Source organism: Camelus ferus, chromosome 15 (assembly GCF_009834535.1).
Source record: "Camelus ferus isolate YT-003-E chromosome 15, BCGSAC_Cfer_1.0, whole genome shotgun sequence".
Lineage (NCBI taxonomy): Eukaryota > Metazoa > Chordata > Mammalia > Artiodactyla > Camelidae > Camelus > Camelus ferus.
The window spans coordinates 10,087,165-10,110,265 of record NC_045710.1 but is presented as its reverse complement, the minus strand read 5'-3'; the positions used below and the strand labels follow the sequence as shown (position 1 = coordinate 10,110,265).

Below are 23,101 nucleotides of genomic sequence, written 5' to 3'. Positions count from 1 at the left end.
TGCAGTCACGTGAGGGTCCTGGCCTTCGCAGGAGTCTCTCGTCCAACTCCTGTCCTTCGTGTGGCCCACAGCTCATTTCCTACCCAGGTGTTAACTCTTGTGTTGCATTCTTCTTCCTCCCTTTGTCCTGGACCCAATTCTGACTTTCAGTTTTGTTTTCATTTGTAGTTCTTGGAGATTTCTCTTTCTTTCTCTTGAGTGTGGGTGTACACTAGAATTTGTGTTTGTGAGTTGAGCCAGAATTTCTAGGTGTGCATTGCAGGAAGGGTCTCTTCTAAGCTCACTCTGCTCTGTTTCTGGCACCCTCAGTATCTTTTCCTTAGAAGGAACATTAAATTCATGTCATTGAGCACATCACCATGTTTTTCTGTAGAGAAGTGAATGTGGTCAAATTTCAGATATCCAATAAGTGACTTTAGGTTTTGGGTTTGCTGGTATTCACTTTTTATATTCTAATGGAAAAAAATCCCTGTTGCTTGCTATAGGTCTATGCTGTTTATAATATTTACCTACTTACATGTAGTTTTCATGATTAGATTTTAAGTTAGCTAATGTGTTATGATTTCAGCCCTGCACCTTTTTTGCTCCCTGATGGACTGGTTCGCTTGGTTAATAAACAGATAAACTGGCATTTGGTGCTTGCAAGGTAAGGATGTATAAAATTCATGTAATGTTCCTCTACCTGGATTAGCATTCAAAATCCATTATAGATATTAATTTTGGGGTCCATATGGCTTGCAGTCTTGTTTTTTTTTTTTTTAAGGTGGGGGAGGAGGGTAATTAGATTTGTTTATTTTTATTTACTAATTTATATACTTAATGGAGATACTGGGGATTGAACCCAGGACCTTGTGCATACTAAGCAGACACTGTACCACTGAGTTATACCCCTAGCCTTGATTTTTATTGTATATAAATTGCCTTTGTCACACATGATTAGTATTGTTTAAATGTGTTCATTTAATTTAACTGTATTTAATTGTTCTTTTGTACCTATATACTCATCTAATTATAAGACCAAGAGTTGGATAATTAAAAGATGTGAAAAAATTTAAAAATGATTTGAACTTCTTAAAATAATCCCATCTATGTTGAATATGGCTACAAATATTCACATAGGTTTTTGTTTCTCATTCTGCCCCATGACAGCAATGGGAAACTTCTGGCTGCTGTTCAAGATCAGTGTGTGGAGATCAGGTAACTGTTAATATTATTCATATTAAAAAATTTCCCTTGAGAAAAGTTTTCCTTCATTTATGGGAACTAAGATTCTTTTTTTTAAATTTTAAGTGTGGTTGATGTACAATAACTAAGAATTTTCAAGGGATTATGTGACTATTAACTCACATGCTGTTTTAGCCTTCTGTTTGTGAAGTTTCTTCTCCCATTTATCCAACTAGAACTGAACCCCTCAACATCTTGGGGAGTAGACAGAGAGTTTGCCCCCACTGGGGCACCGACTTCAGATCAGGAGTCTCAGTGATCCTTCTCAAAACCATCAGGTTAGAAATGATTGGCAGTAATGACAGCCTTTCATAACTTCAGTACTTCATCTGGATGCCTTTAATAGGCAGGGCCTTCTTTTCTAACAGCAACGTTGAGCATCAAGTTGATACAGTATATGAACTGATACTAGTCATAGAAATGGGCTGGCTAGTACTTCCTACCCCATTGGCTGCAGTGATGTGAAAAGTATCTTTTGAGAAATGCGCTCATTGGGTGACTTCTTTGTGAGCAGCAGAAAATAGTCAAAATTTCCATCTCTTTCCCATGAAATGAGAACATTAACAGAATGATTTTAGGTCTTAGGGTTGGAATATGTATTTGGGGATGGGGTTGATATTTAGGCTTGTCAAGGAGGCTTTGACCAAGGGTTTCTGGAACTTGTTAATAAAATTGTGATGAAAAGGAAAAAAAAGTGACTTATAAAAGAATTTGCTACTGGATTGTTAGCATATAAAATAATATTTATAAAACTTATATCCAGCCCTCTAGGAATTCACTCCTACATTTGAGATTAAGTGGTAAGGGAAGATTTCTGGGCAACAGAAAGTGATGCTTGTCAAGATTTTAGTAACCTGGCCTGTAGTTTGCAAAAGCTTTGTAACTTAGTATATCTAAAGACTCTTATCTGGTGAAGAGTCACCTTTATCAGGAAGCCTTTCAGGAACACGTTCAGAGTGGATCCCCCTTCCCCTCATTGGTTAGGTGCTGATTCTCTATGCTCCTATAATAATCAACACATTATTATACTTAATGATAAGGTTATGCTAATAATGTTGGGCACTGTTGTGTTTTACATGTGTTAACTCCCTCGTGAAGAACCCCTGTGAAGTGGGTACAACTATTTTTCTCTGTTTTAGAAATGAGGAAGCTGGCAAAATGCGGTTAAGTAACTTGCCCAAGGATTTGGAATCAGCCATCCTAGCTTCAGTGTTCATGCTCTTATCTACAAATCTGTGCTACCTTTTGATCATGTCACATATATACCTGTATGTTTGCACGTGGGTTTCCTCCAGTGTATTTAGGTATATATCCACTGCTGTGCATAATTCCAGGGGATGCCATTTGCTTAAAACTCATGTGAATGGCATGTGAAGTCCGCAGCTCCAGTTACACTGAATGTTCCTTGAAGGCACGGACTGTCCTTTTTCCGTAGCACTTTTATATTTTCTTGCACGTGGTAGGTGTCTAATTTATGTTTGATCAGTAAGTGGCGTGTTTGCAAGTGGGATGGGGAAGTAGATGCTGGGAGGGCATTACAGGGCGTAGCCCACTGACTTGCTCACAGCTGGCACTTGGTTGCTTTTGTTCAATAAATATAGACAAACAAAATTACTTTTCAGTAACCTGAAGGGAAGTGTCTTTAAGCAAAGATGTGGAAGACTCCACAAAGGAAAAGGGCAAGGTAGATCCTTGAAGTAAACGCTATGAATGGTGGCTGTGCCTGAGTTTTTAAGACATTTGTTCTCACTACTCCACGTGCGTCTTTACTCCAGTGAAGAGCGTGTACAATCCAAGATTGACTTCCGTGGCAGTAGTTGTAGGCACCCAGTACTCAGTAAATATTTGTTGATTGGATTAGAATATGAAAGATAATTCTAGTATCTGGGGTTATTATTCGATATTAGAAAGCAGTTATAAATAGGAAATGGTCTTTGTGAAAAAATGCAAGGCTGAAACACACTCGTTTTAGGAGACAGCTCTGCCTTTTGCAGGATAGGGCTGGGGCTGCTGTTCCCCCACTTTAGTTTTGTAGTGAATGCAAGTGACTCTGATCACTTGCTCTAATATGGCATACTTAACCTGCTTGTGTGTGGTGTGCACGTGGATGAAAAACGACTTGTGAATTGCTACTTTAATTTATAATTTGGTGGTAGTTGTGGATTATAAGTGGCTAATGTATGTTTCCTTTTTCCTAAAGAGTGAGTAATAATAGTTTCTTATGATTATGGGCTGTTATAAATATGGGAACTAATTAGAAACCGTCACAGAACACAACAAAAAAGCATTAAAATAGTAGACTCATAAAAAAGGCACCCTCTTCCTCCAGTAAATTCTGTGAAGTTTTGACAGAACAGATTTATGTCTCCCTCCCTCCCCTTTTCCAGCAAAAAGAACAACTATTATTTATGAATATATTAAAGATGAAAGTAATGAAAATTTACTTAGGTCTCATTCATGCTAATTTATATGTAATATCTCATTTAATCTTTTCCCTAAGTTGTGAAGCTATTACTTGGCCTACTTTATTGAAAGGAAAATGAAATCAAATTGGATATTTTGTCTAGGTTACACATAGAGAGGGTTTAAATCAGGTCAGTTTTACTTCAAAGACCATGTCCTTTCTGCTCGATTCCACTTGGAGGCTGAATAGTTCAATTTCTTGAGGAAATTTATTTCCATATTTATACCTGATTTTTGTTATAACATAATATTTTAATAAATGACTAAAAATCTTAGAGTCTTTAAAATTTGTTTTAAAAGTAATGCTTAGTCATTTTACAAATATTAGAAAATATAGTTAAGTATTTATGAAAGAAGTACAAGTTTTACTATCCAGAGTGTCTACTATTAATATTTTGGTATATGGTTCTTTGAAACTATTCTGTGTGCGTAACATATTTACATATAGGTAGTAAAATGATACTGTACATTCTATTTGATGCCTTTTTCTTGATAAATTTTGAAAATTAATATGTTGTCAGCATCTTTCCATGTAGTAATTGCATAATATTCATTGAGATTATATAGTAAAATCTAATACTTAATCACTTTATGTTGGCTATACTTTTCTCTTTCATAAATTAGGCTGCATTAATTTCCTTGATATCTGTGTGTATCTGTAATTATTCCCCAGGGATAACTTTACAGAACTTAAATTGCTGGATCAAATACTAAGGACATGAAAGTTTTGGATAATTGTCACAATTTTTTTCTAGAAGGTTTATCAATTTTCACTTTTGAAGATATAATTATTAGACTACTTTGGTATATATTTTAAGATTGCAGATTTTAAATAGGTCACTGATATAAATATGATCACCTTCTATTTGACTTATTAAAACAAGACTTTTTTTTCCTAAGTGATTAAACTTTGTAATATGATGTAGACCAGTGGTTCTTAACCAGGATCAATCTATGGAGCTTAAAAAACATACATATTTTTGTTGGGCCCTATCTCAGATTCACTGGACCAGAGCCTTTGGGGATGGGGTCCAGTCATCTCTATGGTATTAAAAGACCGTGCTTAAAATCAGTTATGCTTGTATCACTGTATTCCTAGTGTAGCTTTGTCCCTAGTGAAATACGAAGGTTGGAAGAAAACTTTGTCACCCATGAAGGAGTCTTGAGGCACAAAACTATCTGTGTGAGAGAAGGAATGATTTAATGTTGTCTAAAGAAGTTGCCTGCTCTACAAGTGTTTGTGGTGACATACTATTATAGAGTACTGTTGTTATGGCAAAACTGTTGTCTTAATTTTACACATTTTGCAGGTCTGCAAAAGACGATTTTACGTCTATTATTGGGAAATGTCAAGGTAAGAGTTTCCAAAATCTTTTAAAAATGAAAAATTCAAATCTGCAGCAGTTAACAATATTTCTTCAAAGTCAGAATAGGTATTAAGCAAGTATTTATTAACAAAGATTATTATTACTTTATTAAAATAGTTTTAAAACATCTTAATTGATTTCTCTTAAGTGTTTTGCTCTAAGATGTGAATTTTGGAGAGATTTGAAATTGAAACTGTTTTAAAAAAATCTAAGCCAGTTTTGGGATAAAGAATTGGTAAGTGTATACAGTCTTTTATTTTGAATTCAGTGCAGAAAAGAATTTATAGATAGGTAAACAGTTGGTCAGATATAGACTAGTAAATATAGTCTGGGATTTGATCAGTTTTTGATATATGATTCAGCAAAAGTTTCCTGAGTATTATTTATGTGTATGAACCATTTTTCTGGGTCTTAGGGATATGATTGTGAGCAAAAATGCATGGTCCCTTACCTCATGAGTCATGTAGACACTCAAGTATATACTTACAGACTTTGACAAATCTGATGAAGGAAAAACGGAGTGAGCGTTTAACTAGGGGTGTGAGATGATGTTGTTGAGAAAGTGACTTTCAGAAAGCAACCTTAATGAGTAGAAGGTAGAAGATGGGGGAGTGTTTCAATTTGAGGGAGCAGTGTGTGAAAAGGCAGGGGGAACTGTACGGGAGGAAGATAATTAAGAGGGTGTTGACAGGTAAGTGCATCTATTACCTACATTTTATTTACAGGGCCTGCAGTTCCATTTGTCTGACCTCGTGTTGGTTTAACAGTGTTAAACTGTTGTAGGACTCACAATGATCATAATCACGGTCACTGGGATGATGACAAACATTTATGGTGCCCTTACTGTGTGCCAGGCACTGTATTTAATGCTTTACATGCATTTTCTCCTCGACTGAAGGAACATGGTATGCGTATTTTATCTTAAGGCAGCATTAGGATGACATAAATAATCGAAGTGAAAGAGCTCAGAGCAGGGAGGCCTTGGTAGTTGTGAAACCGGCAAAATCGTGCCAGTGCTGAGGACTCTCCCCGGCTGCTCTTAAGCTTCTGGTCCAGTGTGCCATTAGTGGCCACGGGCTGGTTTCCTTCTCATTTGTCTCATTCTCAGCTGTCCAGGTGTGTTCAGAAGATTAAAGATCGATGGTTTAAATAATGTTTTGAGTCCCATAGGAATGGCAATATTAATTCTATTAGTGTGTCAGAATCATTATTCTTACACAATTCCATGTATACTAGTAGATAAAGTAGTAATAAAGTTCTTGTGGAGTTGTTTTTACATATAGTGTGTAACTTAAAGGCAAATGTGAAACTTCCTACATATTTACATAAATTTACCTCCCCTTCTTATAATCTGCTCCTTCTATTACCTGGAGTACACTGTTATCTCAGTGCCCAGGTTAGTGGTACCATTGTCTGTACCAAGCCAGAAATCTAGACATCTTCTCTTCTTTTTCCTTCTCTCCTTTCCCTCTTTTCTTTCATCCACAAATACTTACTTAGTTGCCACTCTGTGCCAGGCACTGTGGTCCTAGGCACTATGTATATGGTGAGGAATAAGATACGGGTTACCTAGATTTATAGTCCGTCAGGGAAGAGAGAGAGAAGTAACTCATTGCACTTATACTGATACAGTGGAGAAGCCTCAGCCTAACTTCGCCACAACCTGGGCGTCTGTGTAAATGGCTCTTGCTTCCTGCTTGTGTACGTCAGTTACCACAGCCCTAGCTCAGGCTCCTAACACTTTTTCACTTGGTTTCTTGCAACAGTCTCCTGACAAGGCTTTCTTCTGTATGTTCTTCACTAACCCATCCTTTACACTGCTTGTCAGATTGATCGTCTTTCAATGAGGATTCTATCAAGGTGACCCTTCAAGTCTGGCTCTACTGCTTTCTAGGTAGTAATCTTGGACAAGTCACTTTACCTCTCTGAGCCTCAGTTGTCTGTAATATGGGCATGATCTTACAGATCGGGTTGTGGAAAAATGATGTGAGCTGATATACATGTAAAGCTCTTAGCATAATGTCTGACATACTGAGTACTTAGGAGTCATTAAGCTGTTATCAGTCACCACTACTAGTGTTATTATTCTGCCTAAAACCTTTCAATTGTTCACCGTTGACTGTAGAATGCAGTTCATATTTTCTAGTTCAGGACACGAGACCTTCCAGAGTCTGCCTGCCTGTTCTGTAAGGCGGCTCTGCCGTGTGTCCTGTGTTCTGGGACAGAGTAGCTTACAGTTTCCCAGCCCCATAGTGCTTTCCATGCTTAGTACAGATAGCTCCTTTAGCCTAGGTGCTCCCACCTTTGTATTTAATTAGTCCTGCATGTTTTAGGTCAAGCATTAGCTTTTTTGGGAAACCTTTTTTCCATACTCTCTTCTTCATAAATTATGCATCTTAATGTTTCTGTAGTACTTTTTGTACCAGTATCACTACACCTAGCCTTATCTACTTTCCTTTTTTAATTGTTGACTTGCTTGTCTGATTCCTAATTAGATAGTAAATTCTTTGAAGGGAGGGCTCCTGCCTCACTCAACTTTTTTTTTTTTTAATTTCTAGTGCCACTAGTAAGAATATAACTTTTGATCATATCCAAGTGGATATTTGCTTATTTCTTCTGAGTTAATTTTAGAAATTCATGAGTGTGTATATATATAGGTATATAATATATACATTTTGTATTATATACTCATATATAAGTTTATGAATTGTCATATTCATATTTTTTATTCCTGTTGTACACAAATGTGTACACAGACTGCAACTGGAACAATAAGTGTAGATAAAAAGCCATGTTTGCTTAGTATCCTTTTGAGAATAGTAGAAGGGGAGTAGTTTTTGTGAAATCTTAAACTTGGGACTCTAGCATTTTCTGAATTTGCTTCCTATGCTTTCTTCACCAACACTTATGGAAATAGACCAGGCTTGCCTTAAATAATGTATGAGGATCAGTAAGTTCCCAGAAGAGTAATTTGGGGGTATTCAATTGCCTTTTTCCCCGTGCTTCCCTTTTGTTGGATGAGGGCTTAGGGAGCCTGTGGTGGGCTTCGAGAAAGGATGCTCAGAATGTTGGAGTAATTCAGACATACAGGGCCCTTTGAGCTTTGACACTAGACTCCTGCTCTGAGCCAGTAAGTAAATTGAGAAGTCTATAAGTTAACATGACAGTAGGAAGCTTAACCCTTTTGTATTTCATACAGATTGTAATATTTGTTAGAGCTTTTACTGTGTACAGTTAATGTGGTAGTATGAATGAGATAATAATGCTTTGAGAACTGATGTTTTATTTTGTTGGCTTCTGAATGTATAAATTGATGACTTTAATGCTGCATTAATGGCATCTTTCCGTTTCATATAATGTGAGGTAATAATCATTTGCTTATTATCTGACTCATCTTGATGGGAATAACTCTCATATGCCAAGTGATATTTCCTGTGTACGCCTGGAGAGAAGGAGCCAGATTGTTGTTAATGCGTTTTTGAAACTACATATTGTAGAGTCTGCAAACTAAGATAGGAGCTATTTGATTCCGCTTTGGTATTTTTCAGTTAAAATGTATGCTATTTGAGAATGTTCTAAATGTGGATTACAACTTGTTTTGGCTGTGTTTGCCAGGCCATAGATAGTAATTTCGTCTTCTCCTTCTGTCTTGAATAGTGACCTGAAAGTAGCACATGGAATTGTATATTTTTAGAGCTGTACTGTGTTCATCAGGAGAGTTTCCTCCTGTTTCTGGTTTTGAGATCCCATAAATCAGAGCGTCCTAATGCTAAGCAGCAGCTTGCCTCTTGTAGATGTGCTGAGGTCCCATCAGCCCTCCAGTGGTCCGATTGCCCTGTGACAGCACAGGCTCAGACTTGTTGCCTCCTGTTTCCAGCAGCCTCATCAATTTACCCATAGCGCCATACAAGCATAATATTCGGTGTGTCTTGACATGAAAAAGGCTGAGAAGCATAGCCTGTTGGAAGCACCCAGATTTTGAAATGAAACATTTCATTCTCAAACTGTGATTCAGGAACCTCAGATTATATGATAATTTTATTTTCATATTTTTAGAGATTAAAATTCTTACTGAAAAAATAATATGCTTTCTCAGTAAAAACTTTAGAAACTAAGAATGAGGAAAAAGTAGAAAATAAAAGTAGGCACACCATCCAGAGAGAAGTACTGTTAACATTTTATGATCTGTTCTTTCAGACATTTTTCTGTATTAGTGTGGATATGTTCTGTGAAAGTGAAATGTTTTATAATCTGCTTTCTTCTCTTAAAGGTAGGTTGTTAAGTTGTTGAGGTTGAAGTTCAAGAAGAACTTTCCAAAGTATCTTTTTTTTTCCCTGGGTAACATCCTAAGTGTTAGGACATAGGTCTCCCAACTACCCAAATTATCCAGAAAGTGCCGACAGATTTGATCTCTGCGCAGTAAGCACCTCAGTGTTACACTTGATTTCACAGTCAGGGTGGAACCATCATTAGGCCTTTGTGCAGATAGTTGTGAATAAAACAGCAGATTATTGCATCTGTGTTCATGGGGATATTGGTTTATACATTTTTTTGGTAATGTCTTTCTGATTTGCCATTGGAGTAGCACTGGTCTCAACATGAGTTGGCAAGTGTTGCTTTTTATTTTCTGCAAGAGTTTGTGTGGAACTGGAATTATTTCTTAAATATTTGATAGAATTCACCAGTGAAACGTGGAGTTTTGAAAATTTTAAAATAGGCATAAAGCTTTTTAAAATTTCAGTTACCTCTTTTTTCAGTTCCAGTTTTTATGGCATTTTCTATAAATTGTAGACCATATTGGCTTAAAGTTATTTATACTATTTCCTTGTTATCCTTTTATTGTCTGTCAGATCTGTACTGATGTCCCTTTTTTGTTCTTGATATTTGCAGTTTGTGTTCTCTTTCTTGTCTCTTGATCAGTCAGGACAGAGTTTTATCAATTTATTAATATTTAATGAAAAACTAAATTTTGATTTCTTTTTCTATTGTTTGTCTGTTTTCTTTGATTTTTGCTTTTATTTCCTTTCTTCTACCTACTGGATATGTTTTGCTCTTATTTGACTAGATGGAAGATGAAAGTTTAGATCACTGACTTTAAACATTTTTTTCTTCAACAAGCATTTTTGTTATTTATATCTAATTTAATTCTGCTGTGGTCAGAGACTGTATTCAATATGATTTTAACCTTTTAAATTTATTAAAGCTTGATTTATGTCCCACAATATGGTCTGTTTTCAAAAGAATTAAATTCTTGCTATGGTGCAGTTGTTGGGTATAGTGAGTGGTTTATAAATGTTGATTAAATTGAGTTGGGTGTTAGAGCTGTTCAAATTTTTGTATCTTTATTGATTTTCTGTCTAGTTGTTCTATCAATTCCTGAGGGAGGAGGGTTGAGATTTCCAAATATAATTGTGTGTTTGTTTATCTTACTCTTTAGTTCTGTCATTCTTTATGTATTTAGGATTCTAGTTTTTCGGGGCTTACATGTTATTTTATCTTGATGAAATGGCTCCTTTACTGTGATGAAATGTCCCTTTCTAGCTCTAGTAATTCTCTTTGTCCTGGGTTCTATTTTTATCAAATATTAATATAGTTACTCTGGCTTTTTTTGTGATTAGCATTTACATGACATATCTTTTTCTCTCTTTGTATTTATCTGTGTATCTGTATTTAATGTACATCTCTTGTAGAATGCATATAATTGAGTCTTGCTTTTATTTTCAGTCTGACAATTTTTGTCATTTAATTTTAGTGTTTAGAGCATTTACATTTAATGGAGTTATTGAACTGGTTAGGTTTAGTTTTACCTTCTTGTTTTTCTATTTGTCCTGTCTCTTCTGTTTTATTTAAGTGTTTGTTCTAGGATTTATAATGTACATTTAATAATTATTTTATTACACAGTATACACCCATGCCTTCCTACTCCTTTGTACTGTTGTCAGATTTGTTTATATACATTAAACTGTCACAATGTATTGTTTTTGTCAAGTAACTCTTTAAGAAATTAAAAAACAAGGACAAATCTTTTATGTTTACTTCTGTTTTCCATTTCTATTACTTTTCAACTTTTTCTTTCTGTAAAACTGAGTTTCCGATTGATAGTGTTTTCCTTCAACTTGAAGAATTTAATATTTCTTGTAATGCAGGTCTGTTAATAAATTCCCTGCATTGGTCTGAAACCATCTTTGATTTTTGTCTTTATTTTTAGAAAATACTTTCTCTGGATATAGAATTCCAGGTTGACCTTTTTTTTCTTTTATCTCTTTAGGGATGTCATTGCATTGTTTTGTTTTTGCCGGCAGTCATTGCTTATTTCCCTGTAGGTAACGTGTCCTTTTTCTCCAGTGCTTTTAAGATGTTCTCTTTATCATTGGTTTCAGAAATTTTATTATCATGTTACTTGGTTTTGTTTTCTCAGTTTAGCTTGCTTGAGGTTCATTGAGCCTCTTAGATGAGTGGATTTGTAGATTTCATCACATTCGCAAAATTTATGGACATTATTTAAAATTCAAATACAGTTTCTTCTCTCAGTCTCTCTTCCCCTGTTTTCTGGCGCTCTAAGTATATGTATTGTAGATGGGCTGTGATTATTCCACTGGCTGCTGATGTTCTGTTTCTTTAGTTTTTTTCCTGCATTTTTCAGTTTGGATTGTTTCTTTTGTGAGGTGTTTAAGGTGGAAGATTTTTTTTCCCCCTCTGCATTGTTTAATTTGTTTTTAACTCCATCCAGTGAATTTTTCATTTCAGGTGTTTTCTTCTTCGTTTTTAAAATTTGTTTGATATTTTATAGTTTCCAGCGGTTTGATATTTTATAGTCTCCATCAGATTCTGTTGAGAGCCTCTGTTCCCCCATCTTTGTTTTCCTTCGTATTCCCAAATATATTTTAATAGTTCTGTTGACATCCTCATCTTATTTCTCAGTATGTGTGATTTCTGGGTATGTTTCTATTGATGAACTTTCCTCATAATTATGGGTTATATTTTCCTGCTTCACATATCTAGCAACTTTAGATTGTATGCTTAACATTATGATTGCTATATTACTGAGTGTCTGATATTTATACCTCCCCTAATTTATTGAGTTTTGTTCTGGGAAGTAGTTGATTTCTGTAGTTGATTGGCTTAATTTTGAAAGACTTCTTTTTAAGACTTAATTTTTTTTAAGACTTAAGAAATCTTAAAATATTTTTTAAAAATTAAGTTAAAAACCACATGTAAGATAAGGTTTAGAACAGCTTTTATGTTGAGGGTTTTTCAGCCCTGCTTTAAGGTGAGGCCTTTCTAAGATCTTTTGCAGATGCTCAGAGTGTTCAGTAGTCTCTCCGCTGTGACGAGGTGGAGCTCATACCTTTTCAAATGCTCTCCAATCTCTGATAGTTGTTTTTCTATGATACTTTTCCTTTTCTTGGCCTTATAGAATCTCTGCATGTGTGTAGCTTTGTATTTGGCCAAAGACCCAAGGAGATTTCTCTGCAGATTTTTTAAGTCCCTTTTCTGCCTCACTCACTTCTCTGCCTTGCAAATTCTAGTCAGCTTAGAAACTCCAGACTCCACCCTTTATCTCTGCTCAGTGAGACTTCTGTTTGATGTCCCTCTTCCTGCAGCACATTCCAGAAAGTGCTTCCTGGCAGAGAGCAGGGGTGGTCCTGGGGCTCACCTCATCTGTTTCACTTCTGTTTGTACTGCTTGTCGTAAAATACCTGAAACCATTCTTTGACATAGTTTAATTTTATGGTGGGAGGCCTACTCTGAAACGAGTAACTTTTTTTTTTCTCTTTTAATTACAAAAGCAGTACATAATTGTAACAAATTCAAACAGTATGGTAGTAGCAAAAGTAACAAAAAGATTGTTTTATTTTCTCAGTTTGCATTCTTCATAGCAACTTATGTTAATGATTTAATATAAAATCTTCTATGCTTGTATGAACTTGTGTATACACGGTTGTATAAATAGGTCCAACTTTCAGGAAGGAATTTTGGCAGTAGCTCTCACACACACAAAAGTCTTCCACCTCAAAGGCTTTGCAAAAGAAACTATCCAAATTGAAAAATGGAGGAAAAAACTGAAGAAATGGAACATTAGTAGCTAGTGGAATAATCACAACCAATCACAGAGTATAACACATATACTTAGAGGGCCAGAAAACAGGGGAGGAGACATTGAGTTAAGAAATTTATGTACATGGATTGACTTTTTTGGGGGTAACAAAACAAGGTCATCTCATGTAGTTCTCCAGTTCGCTCCCCCACTTGCTGAATTGGTGATAGCTTTCCCAGTCAGTGTGTACAGACGTAATTCGGTCTTTTAAATGTAGTCACAGTATTCCATTGTGAGGATGTGAGCCACATTTTCTTTCTTTCTTTCTTGGCAGAAGTTTAGACTGGCTTCTTATTTCTCTTGCCCATCTCACTCCCCTCCCCTTCTAACCGCGCTGGAAAAGACACCTGTTTGTCTATAGGTGTAGTATTCACAGTGTGACAGCTACTGCCATAATTCCTTCCTGAAAGTTGTGCCTATTTATACAACCATGAAAAAGATATGATTGAAGCCATTTCTCTTCTCCATTGTCAGCACCGTATGTTACCTATTTCTAACATATTCATCAGGTTGCAGGCACAGGGAGAAACGCATCTCATGTTCAATTTGCATATCTTTAGTTATTAGCTAGAACATGTTAAGTGGCTATTTTTATTTTTATTTTTTGTGGATTGTTAGATCGTATCCTTTTGCCTATATTCTTCTTACATTAGTTGACTTTTCCTTACTGGTTTGTAGTTTTTCTATGTAGTATGAATGTTACTCTTGTCATAAATGTTGCAAATATTTTTCCCTATCGATCTGTCTTTTAAATGTGTTATGGCTTCTTTTTTTTTTCCATGAAGCTTTTTTTTTTTTTTTTTTTTTTGGTGTCTGCATTTGTCATTTTTCTTTTTTCCTTTGTAACTTCCGAGTTTCTTATCATGCTTAGACCTTGCTTATTCTAGGACTGTAAAAATTTTCCCATATCTTCCACCAACACTGTTACTTCACACATTTAAATATTTAGCTCCTCTGCATGTCCTTCTAGTGCCACGAGTTTGCTGTTGCTGATTTTTAATGTAAAAGTCAAAGGATGTTTGGGAGAGAGCAGCTCCGTGAAGCCTTGGTGATTGCCCCATGGTCACACCCAGCTGTTTCATGGCACCACTGAGAATAAAACCAGGTGTTCCTCGTTTTATTTTTCTCCCTTTTCCATTTCTAGTTTGGGTAAATGAACACTGGATTGAAGCGTGCTCCTTAGCACCTGAGTGCTGCTGTGTACGGCAGAGGCCTGGGTGCTGATGGTAAAGTGATGAACAAGATGGGCAACGCCTGACATTGTGGAACTCAGAGCTTAACGCTTAAAGCATACAATGAAAAGTAGACAAATACTATACTTACCTGGCATAAGGGCTGTAAAAGATGTGGAATCATTGGAATGGGGGAGAACAGTGGGGTCTCGGGGCTGCTTAGACAGGGTGGTCAGAGAGGGCTGGTGAGACTTACATTGAGATGAGAAAGATGAAAAGGAGCCAGGGGCAGAGTGTTCCAGGCAGAGAAGACAGCACTGACAGAAGCCCTGAGCTGAAAGGAGCTTGGCGTCTGGGTAGGTTGAAGGGGCCACAGCTGGTGCAGGAGATGAGCGAGTGTAAACAGTTTCACCAGGAACACGGCAGTTGTCAAATTGCTCGTTAATTTTATCATCAGCCTTTTTGAATACTTCTCAGAAAACTTCATTGTCACTTAGCTTTGTGAAAATCTGTACTATTTCCAAAACCACATAGGGTGCTGGAAAAACCTGGTGATAATGTCTTTATTTTCGCATTGTTATGTGAAACCTTATCTTGTAATGAAAATATATCTTTATCTGGGTCAAAACACATGCTGAGTTTTCTGGAGCTACTGGTTATAACTAGAAGTAATAGTAAAGACAAATTTCCTTCGGATGGAACTTACTTCAGACAGATACAATGTGGTGCGTAAATCTGTTTATCCTCTTATCAAAATGAAATAAGAGGAAAGATCTGTTACCTCAAGTAAAACAGTAATAATGGAAAAATGTTGCTGTGTTTCTTTAGCCCGTGAATCCTTCTCAGGGTATTGAATTGCCTTCTTGCTGGTGTTTACATAGTATCTGTGTAGATGCGGGTCTTGTAGTCTTGTGTTGTTGGTCATTTTGTGCCTAAGTTTACTTCCAAGTTCGATTTTTTTTCCTTTTAAAGCTATCTGAGGACAGAGAACTGATCTTTTTGTTCATTTTATTCCCCTCTTTAAAAAACTGCTTTTCCAGGATATATGCAGTATTTTGTTAGACTTTAATAAAATTCACTAGACCCTCTTGTGTTCGAGGGCTTCTCTAAGATTTTTTTTTTGCCATGCCTTTTCACCTCTTGATACATAGTCATAATGAAGAAACTCATTGGCATTTGGTGAACTTTTCCATGTCTAGAACATGTTTTACATATATTGCAGAGATAAGAGGGAACTTGAACCCTATAGTACCTTCTTCAGGTGGAGAGAAGACTTCGGTTACACAACTCACATTTAATTGTTAGTCTCTGAGCATGGTAAGCCCTTAGCTTTTCCTTGCCCTGTTGCTGTAGATTTTCCTGACAGGCTTGGGTCTCACTCATCAGGGAAACAGTAACCACTTCCCAGTCCAGGTTGTGGGGTGGTAGTGTTGAGTGAGATGTCGTCTCAGACTTGTGCGGGCAACAGTCATGTAAACAGCATAATCTGGTGTGAAAATGCTATGAGGGATGGTTGTACAGCATTTTGGGGGCACAGAGAGGACAGTGGTCAGTTTTGAAGAGTGTCAAAGGAGGAGGAGGTGGCAGTTTGTCACCGCAGTTGTAATAAACACGAACCGTTTGAGCAGTGTTGGAGATGAACGTTCTAGGGGAAACGGCTGTGTGTGGTAGACACAGAGACAGGAGCATGTGTGGTGTACTCGCCAAGCAGTTGTGTTACTAGTGGGTCATTAGGTGTCTGATGGAGGAAGGAGTGGGAGGACAGCTACGATGGGACCATTCATGAAGGGCCTTTCATGTATGTGGAGGAGTTTGGACTTTGATGTTGGAAATGGACAAGCATCAGGGATTTAGCAGCAGAAGCTTGCGATCTGGTCATCTTCCTACTTTACAAAGGTATCTTTGGATACTATTGAGGAAGCATTAGAAGAGAGGAGACTGAAGGTGGCAAGATCAGTTAGGAGGCTGTTGTGAGAAACTAAGTGAGAGGTGATGCAGTCTGAATGGGGATATCAGCAGAAAAATAGAGAGAAGGCGATGAATTCCGGAAACATATCTGAGGCAGCACCCCTCAGGCTAAACCAGACTCTGGCCGAGGGGCAGTGTGTTGTGATGGGCACACACTGCGTGGGGAACCCTTAGGCTCTGGGCTTCATTCTAATCCTGACTTGTGGTGTCACCTCGAGTCTCCTAACCATTTGGAATTTTTGTCGGTGAAGGGAAGACACTGGTCCAGCCTGTCTCTTCAGTTCTGATATTCTAATAAGGGGAAACAGAAGCAAACGAAAGATCAAAACCCTCAAACAAACCTCACACAGTTTAGAGTTTCACAGCCCCTTTTTCTTGTGCAGCTGGTGGCCTTTTTAATTGCTGTACTGAACAATTCAGAACAGAAGGAAATACAGGTGTTGGATGATGAAGGTGTTGCTGATCAAAATCTTTTAATTGTGTGATTGGCTAAGCTCAGTTCTTGATTCACTTGACTAATGCACATATGTATTTTTTTCTCTTTCTAATCCTGTGTCAGTATCATCCCACCTTATATTTCTTTAGTGTCTACATTTGATATACATATTTAAAAGATCTCACTTGAAATTTTCTTTTTTGCCTTTGGAGGAACTGAACTCATTGCATTGCAGTTATTTTCTGCCCGGCCTCTGTGCTTTTGATCTCTCTGAATTCCCTGAGTCTTTGGAGGTGTATCATTCCTGAAGGTTTAGCAGACGGGGGCTACTCACATAAGCGGGAGCAGGCTTGTCAGGGTCTGTATTTCCCACTCTTACTTTCTGGGAACTGTTACTTTCTACCGAACAGAAGTGTTAGAGACCCTTAGGAAATGAGGTAATACTCGAATACTTTCTTTAGTTGCAGGAACTACAAGTGTTTACTATCCTTGTAATGTTAAAGGCACTTCTTTTCTTTTCATTCTAGTTCCAAAAGACCCGAAACCCCAGTGGAGACGGGTGGCGTGGAGCTACGACTGTACCCTGCTGGCCTATGCCGAAAGCACGGGGACTGTGCGGGTGTTTGATCTCATGGGAAGTGAACTCTTCGTTATTACCCCGGTTCGTATACACCTTAAACAGAAAATGTACTTTGACTGCCTTTCGTATATAGGTACTTGAATGAATGAATGAACGTAATGAAAGAGGAAGTGTAACTGTAAATCAGAATAATAAGCTGTGAATTTAAGATACTTAAGTCTAGTTAGAGATCTGTACATGCAGTACTGATTCTTTGTGTTTGTAATGCACTGTCCAGACATAGTCTACCATTCTTAAAATGTGGTAGTAAGTCAGTCCTAACTGGAGGTGCAGAAATCTGGTGTGAAGTTCCAGTGAAGGAAAGAAGTCAGTGGGCCATTGCAACAGAACCGGCTTCGAGAGGAATTAGAATTTGTTACACTAAAGGGGTAGAAATTGAAATGGCAAGTGGAGGGAAAAAAAATTAGTGGTTGTAATAACTTGTATTTGTACCATGCTTTATTCTTTATTAATGACTTTGTGATATATTCTTATTTAGTATTCATAATACCCTTTGAGAAGATGGGGTAGATATTACCCTCATTTTACAGTTTAGAGAACGTAGATTGTGAGGAGGTGCAGTGACCTTCCCCCATGTGATCCAGTTTCTAAGTATCTCTTTCAGGAATTCAGTGCTTTTTACTTTGTATCCTCTTTCCTCAAGTGGTCAAAGTACAGGGGCAGGTAGAACAGTGGTTCTAACTCTGGCTACATCTTAGAATCACCTGGGAAACTTTATAAAGACAAGGAAACCAAAAGCTAAAACTACTGTGTTGCCTGGGCTCCAACCGCAGAGTCTGATCTAATGGATCTGAGTGGGACCCAGACGTTAATGGTGTCTCAGGGCTTTCAGCGGATTCTGATGAGAAGCGAGGGATGAGAACCAATGATGCAGAGAATGATTTTTTGTTCAGAAATGAGTGAACAGAAATTGAAAAAGTACAGTGGCTCCTGTTACGGAAGTTCTGGGGAAACAAAGTAAGAAGGTTGAATTTCTGTTTTCTAGACTAGCACTGTCTGATAGAAATGTGATGTGAGCTGTATATGTGATCAATGTGTAATTTAAAAAATTTTAGTAGCATTAAGTTAAACAGGTGAAATGTTTTTGGTATGTTTTAGTTAATACAACAGATCCAAAACAATTACATGTTAAAATGGTAAGGTAAAAGTTATTAAAGAAATATTTCACATTCTTACTTTGGTACCAAGTCTTTGAAATTTGGTGTGTATTTTTATTTTTGGCATCTCTCAGTTCAGACTAGCCAGGTATCAAGGGTTCAGTAGCCTCATGTGGCTGTCATCTTTTATTACGTCTAGAGTGACTCTGGACAGTGAGGAGCCGTTCAGGGCTTTTTACATGTGCTTCCTGGGGTGCACATGCCTTCAGGTACTTAGCAATGTAGAAATACTGGCACTGAGTGAGTGTTCTAAGTGTCCTTCCCTTTAACTTGCTGATTAGGCAAATGGAAATAACTGGAGATTTTCTTTCAGTATTGGTTACCACTGGCAGTGGAAATTAACATTTGAAACTTTATATCTGAATTCTGTATCTTAGAGTTCTTTGAGGCATTACTTTTTTTTTCTCCCTCTTTTTTGCCCTAGACTTGTAGTCTAAACAGAAATTCACTTACTAGGTGAACATCTCACCCAAACAGGCTGCTGTGTTCCCAGCCTGTGGCTGGAAGGGCTGGTCTAGACTTGAGTGTCTAGTTCTGGGCACTCTGGCTTGCATGGTTCTTCAAATACAGATCAGTTCTGGGGCCATCTTATTTAAAGTACACCCAGCAAGGCCAGTGTCTTGGATATCTTCCAGTTATACATAAGTTAACGTCCATCTGGCATCTTTTTAGTAGCTTGCCTTCTCCCTCTCCTGCAGGCGTCTGGCTCAGCAGGTGATTTGGGCTGTGCTGTTGCTGGGTTGATATTTTTAGAGTACGAAGCAAGCGCACAGTGGTCTGCGGAGCTCTTGGTCATCAGTTACCGAGGAGAACTTAGAAGCTACCTTGTAAGGTAAGAGTGCGATTTCTTTGGGATGTCCTATTTGAAATAATGTTTATTTCTCTTTCAGATTTTGCTTCTTTCCCGCCACCAGCATTTTATTCTGAAAGATTGCAAATATAGAAGGAAGGTCGAAAGAATTTTTTAGTAAACTCTCATATACCTCCACTAAAATTCTATTTAGTGTCTTACTATACTTGCTGTGTTATATTTCTATCCATCTCTTTATCTGGCCATTTATCAGTCTTATTTTTTAACGTATTTCAGAGTCAGTACTTGAATTAATGATATGCATGCTAAAATATTTATGTTTATATTAATTAAAATTCAACATTTGCTTATAGTTTTCTTTCTTTTGGGATAAAATCTGCATACAATGAAATACACAGCTCTTAAGTGCCCAAGCCAGTGAGTTATGACAAATGCACACACGTGTGCGATTCAACCCTATCAAGATACAGAACGTTACCATCGTGCTGGAAAGTTCCCTCATGCCTCTTCCCAGTAAACCTCTGCCCACAGCCACTCTCAGAGCAGCTACTGTTTATAATTTTTTCCCCCATTATAGGTTGCTTTTGTCTGTTGTAGTGCTTTACATTAATGGACCCATGGAGTATGTACTTTTTTGTCCATCTTCTTTCATTCAGCGTATCTTGAGATTCATCCATATTTTCACATGTGTCAGTAGTTTATTCTTTTTAATGGCTGATTAGTATTTCATTATATGAATATCTCATGTGTCTTAGTTTGGGCTGCTCATCACAAAATACCATAAACTGGGTGGCTGAACAACAGAAATCTATTTCTCACAGTTCTGGAGGCTAGACATCTGAGGTCAGGGTGCCAGCACTGTCAGGTTCTGGAGAGGATCCTCTGCTGGGTTGTAGACTGCTGACTTCCTGTATCATCACGTGGTGGGAAGGGAGCTAGCTGGCTCTCTGGCCTCATCTTATAAGGGCACTAATCCCATTCATGAGGGTTCCTTTCTTGTGACCCAATAGCTCCCAAAGATACCATCTCCAAATATCATCACAGTGGCATTAGGGGCTTAATATGTGAATTTTGGGGGGATACAAAGATACAGTCTGTGGGAGTCACAAACATTCAGTAGATAACACTTTGGAGTTCTTTATCCATTCTTCTATTGATGGAGCTCTTAGTGTCCAGTTTTGTGCTATTGTGAATAAAACTGCTATGACCAGTCTTGTTCAAGTCTTTACCGGTATATGCTTTCATTTCTTTTGGGTCAATATCTTTGAGTGGAACTGCTAAATCATAGAGTAGATACAGTTTATCTTTATAAGAAGCTGCCAGACCTTTTCCAAGGTGGTTGTGTCATCCATATTTCTACTAATAATGTATCAGAGTGCTGGTGGTTTTACATCCTCAGCAATATTTAGTGGTGTCTGTCTTAATTACAGACATTCTAGTGAGTATGTAGTGGTATCACTGTGGTTTAATGGTATTTATTATTTATCTTCTTAAATTTAGCGTTGGAACAAATCAGAGCTATCAGGAGAGTCACTGTTTCAGCTTCAGTAGTCATTATCCTCATGGAATCAACACCGCTGTTTACCATCCTGGACACAGGTAAGCAACCATTTGTTCTCATATTTGGTGGAGTATTAGGTGGATGTTGGCACAGTTTCAGAGAGAAGAAATTGTTCTGATTTTTCTTTTGGCTTCTTCATTTCCTCCTCTTGTGTATAGTTCTCTTAGTGTCTGTAATATTGTTGTAGTCATCTTCTGAACACTCCTGCTCATCCGCCTGGCAGACTAGGCTTCTCTGAGCCAGAAGGGGCACAGGGAATACCCACTAAGGACTGTCTTCTCCCTTAGCTCTCTGAATCTTATTTTTCTTATCTGTAAAATGAAGATAGTGCCTAACACCTAGCATCGTTGAAAGGTCTAACAAAACAGTGCATACAAAACGCCCTTGCATACAAGGGCCTCGGGAGGTGTTCGCCCCTTCTCTTTGCTTTCGTGGCAAATTAGGGCTGCATTGGTTATTGCACAGTTGAGTCTTCAGACTACAGGCAGACCTCAGAGATGTTGTGGATTCAGTTCCAGACCACCCAATAAAGAGAATATTGTAACAAAGCAAGTCACATGAATTTTTTGATTTTCCAGTGTCTGTAAAAGTATGTTTACAGTCTACTGTAGTCTAAGTGTGCAATGGTATTATGTCTAAAAAAATAATGTGCATACCTTAGTAAAACAGAACAAAAACCAATTACAATAGTAACGTCAGAGATCACTGATCACTTATCACTATAACAAATATAATAATAATCCAAACTTTTTCATTATTGAGAGAATTACCAAAATGTGACACAGAGACACGAAGTGAGCAAATGCTGTTGGGAAAATGGCATTGATAGAGTTGCTCTTCATACTCAAGGTTGCCACAGGCCTTCAGTTTGTAAAACATACAGTATCTGTGAACCGTCATAAAGCTGAACACAGAGAAATGAGGTGTATCTGCATGTCCCACTCTCATGGATGCCACTGCTCCGGGTATTTGCCCTCTCCATTGATGGTCACCTGAAACTTTTGGCATTTTTAATTCCAATAATTTCTCTTTTAATTTTGTTATTTGAAAATGAAATTTATATATATTTTATAAATTAGCCAAGCTAACTTTTTGGTTGTCTAAAAGGGAAGGTTGTCAAATTTTGAGTCAGACAAACCTAGCTTGAGTTCTGAATTTTGAGACTTAACTCTCTTGGTAAGTCCTTAAACTCTCTGGCCCTCAGTGGACTTAAGTTTTTTGGTTAATGTATGCAAGTTTTGTATTCTTTTCAATCATGGGTCTGTCCTTGTGTTTTGTTCAGAATTTTATTATAAAACTTTTATAGTACCAAAGAATACACCACCTGCCACACGCACACACATGATGAAGTCCCATTTGTCCTTCCCTAATCCCATCCCATCTGACTCCCTAAAGATAACTACTGTCCTAAATTTTGTTTATCGTTCTGTTGCTTACTTTATAGTTTTATCACTTATGCATATTTGGTTTTGCTCTTTGACTATGTAAATGGCATCATCCAGGAGACATACAAGTCTTGCTTTGTGACTTGCTTTATTGTATGTTGTTCTAGTTCATTCATTTTTAAGTACTATTAGAATATTTTATTTGGGGAATATATTGCAACATATTTATCTGTTCTGTAGATGAAAATTTGATTTGTTTCTAGTAGAAATTTGGATTTTTGGTTATAAAAATAGTACTGTGGCCAAAATTATTGTGCATTCCTCTCACACGTGTGCAAGAGTTTCTGCAGGATATGTAACTTGGAACAGAATAGCTGAATTTTTGGGTAAATACATCTTCAACTTTATTAGGTAATGCAGATGTTTTCCAGACTGGTTCTCCCAAGTTACAGTCCCATCAGCAGCGTATGAAAGTTTCTGTTGTTTCTCATTCTTACTGGCAACTCTTGACGATGTTAGACTTTTAAATACTGATCTAGAAGGTGTAAAAGAATAACTCATTGTAGTTTTATTTGATTTCTCTGATTGCTGATGATATTGAGAAGCTTTTCATGTTATTGGCCATTCATGTTTCCTCATCTATGAAATTCTTTTTTTGTTTCATTTATTTTTTTATTGGATGTTTGGTCTTGATATTTGTCTATAATCTGGATATTAATTCTGGGTTGACTACATACATGATGAGTATCCTCTCCCAACAAATGGCTTGTCTTTTTTTTCCTTATAATTTACCTTTGATTTTATGAGTTGTCTCTGTAC

At 37.2% G+C, this 23,101-nt stretch overlaps 1 protein-coding gene across 2 annotated transcripts in view; it reads left to right on the top strand.

Annotated features, from left to right (window-relative positions):
* NBAS (NBAS subunit of NRZ tethering complex) overlaps positions 1–23,101 on the top strand; it is a 277,261-nt gene that overhangs the window by 5,560 nt on the left and 248,600 nt on the right. For both annotated transcript variants that reach the window (XM_032497057.1, XM_032497056.1), the window contains exons 4-9: positions 569–646; positions 1,150–1,197; positions 4,998–5,041; positions 17,256–17,389; positions 19,224–19,357; positions 20,837–20,935. In XM_032497057.1, coding sequence (XP_032352948.1) covers positions 569–646; positions 1,150–1,197; positions 4,998–5,041; positions 17,256–17,389; positions 19,224–19,357; positions 20,837–20,935 — 537 coding nt within the window. The remainder of the gene's footprint in view (positions 1–568; positions 647–1,149; positions 1,198–4,997; positions 5,042–17,255; positions 17,390–19,223; positions 19,358–20,836; positions 20,936–23,101) is intronic.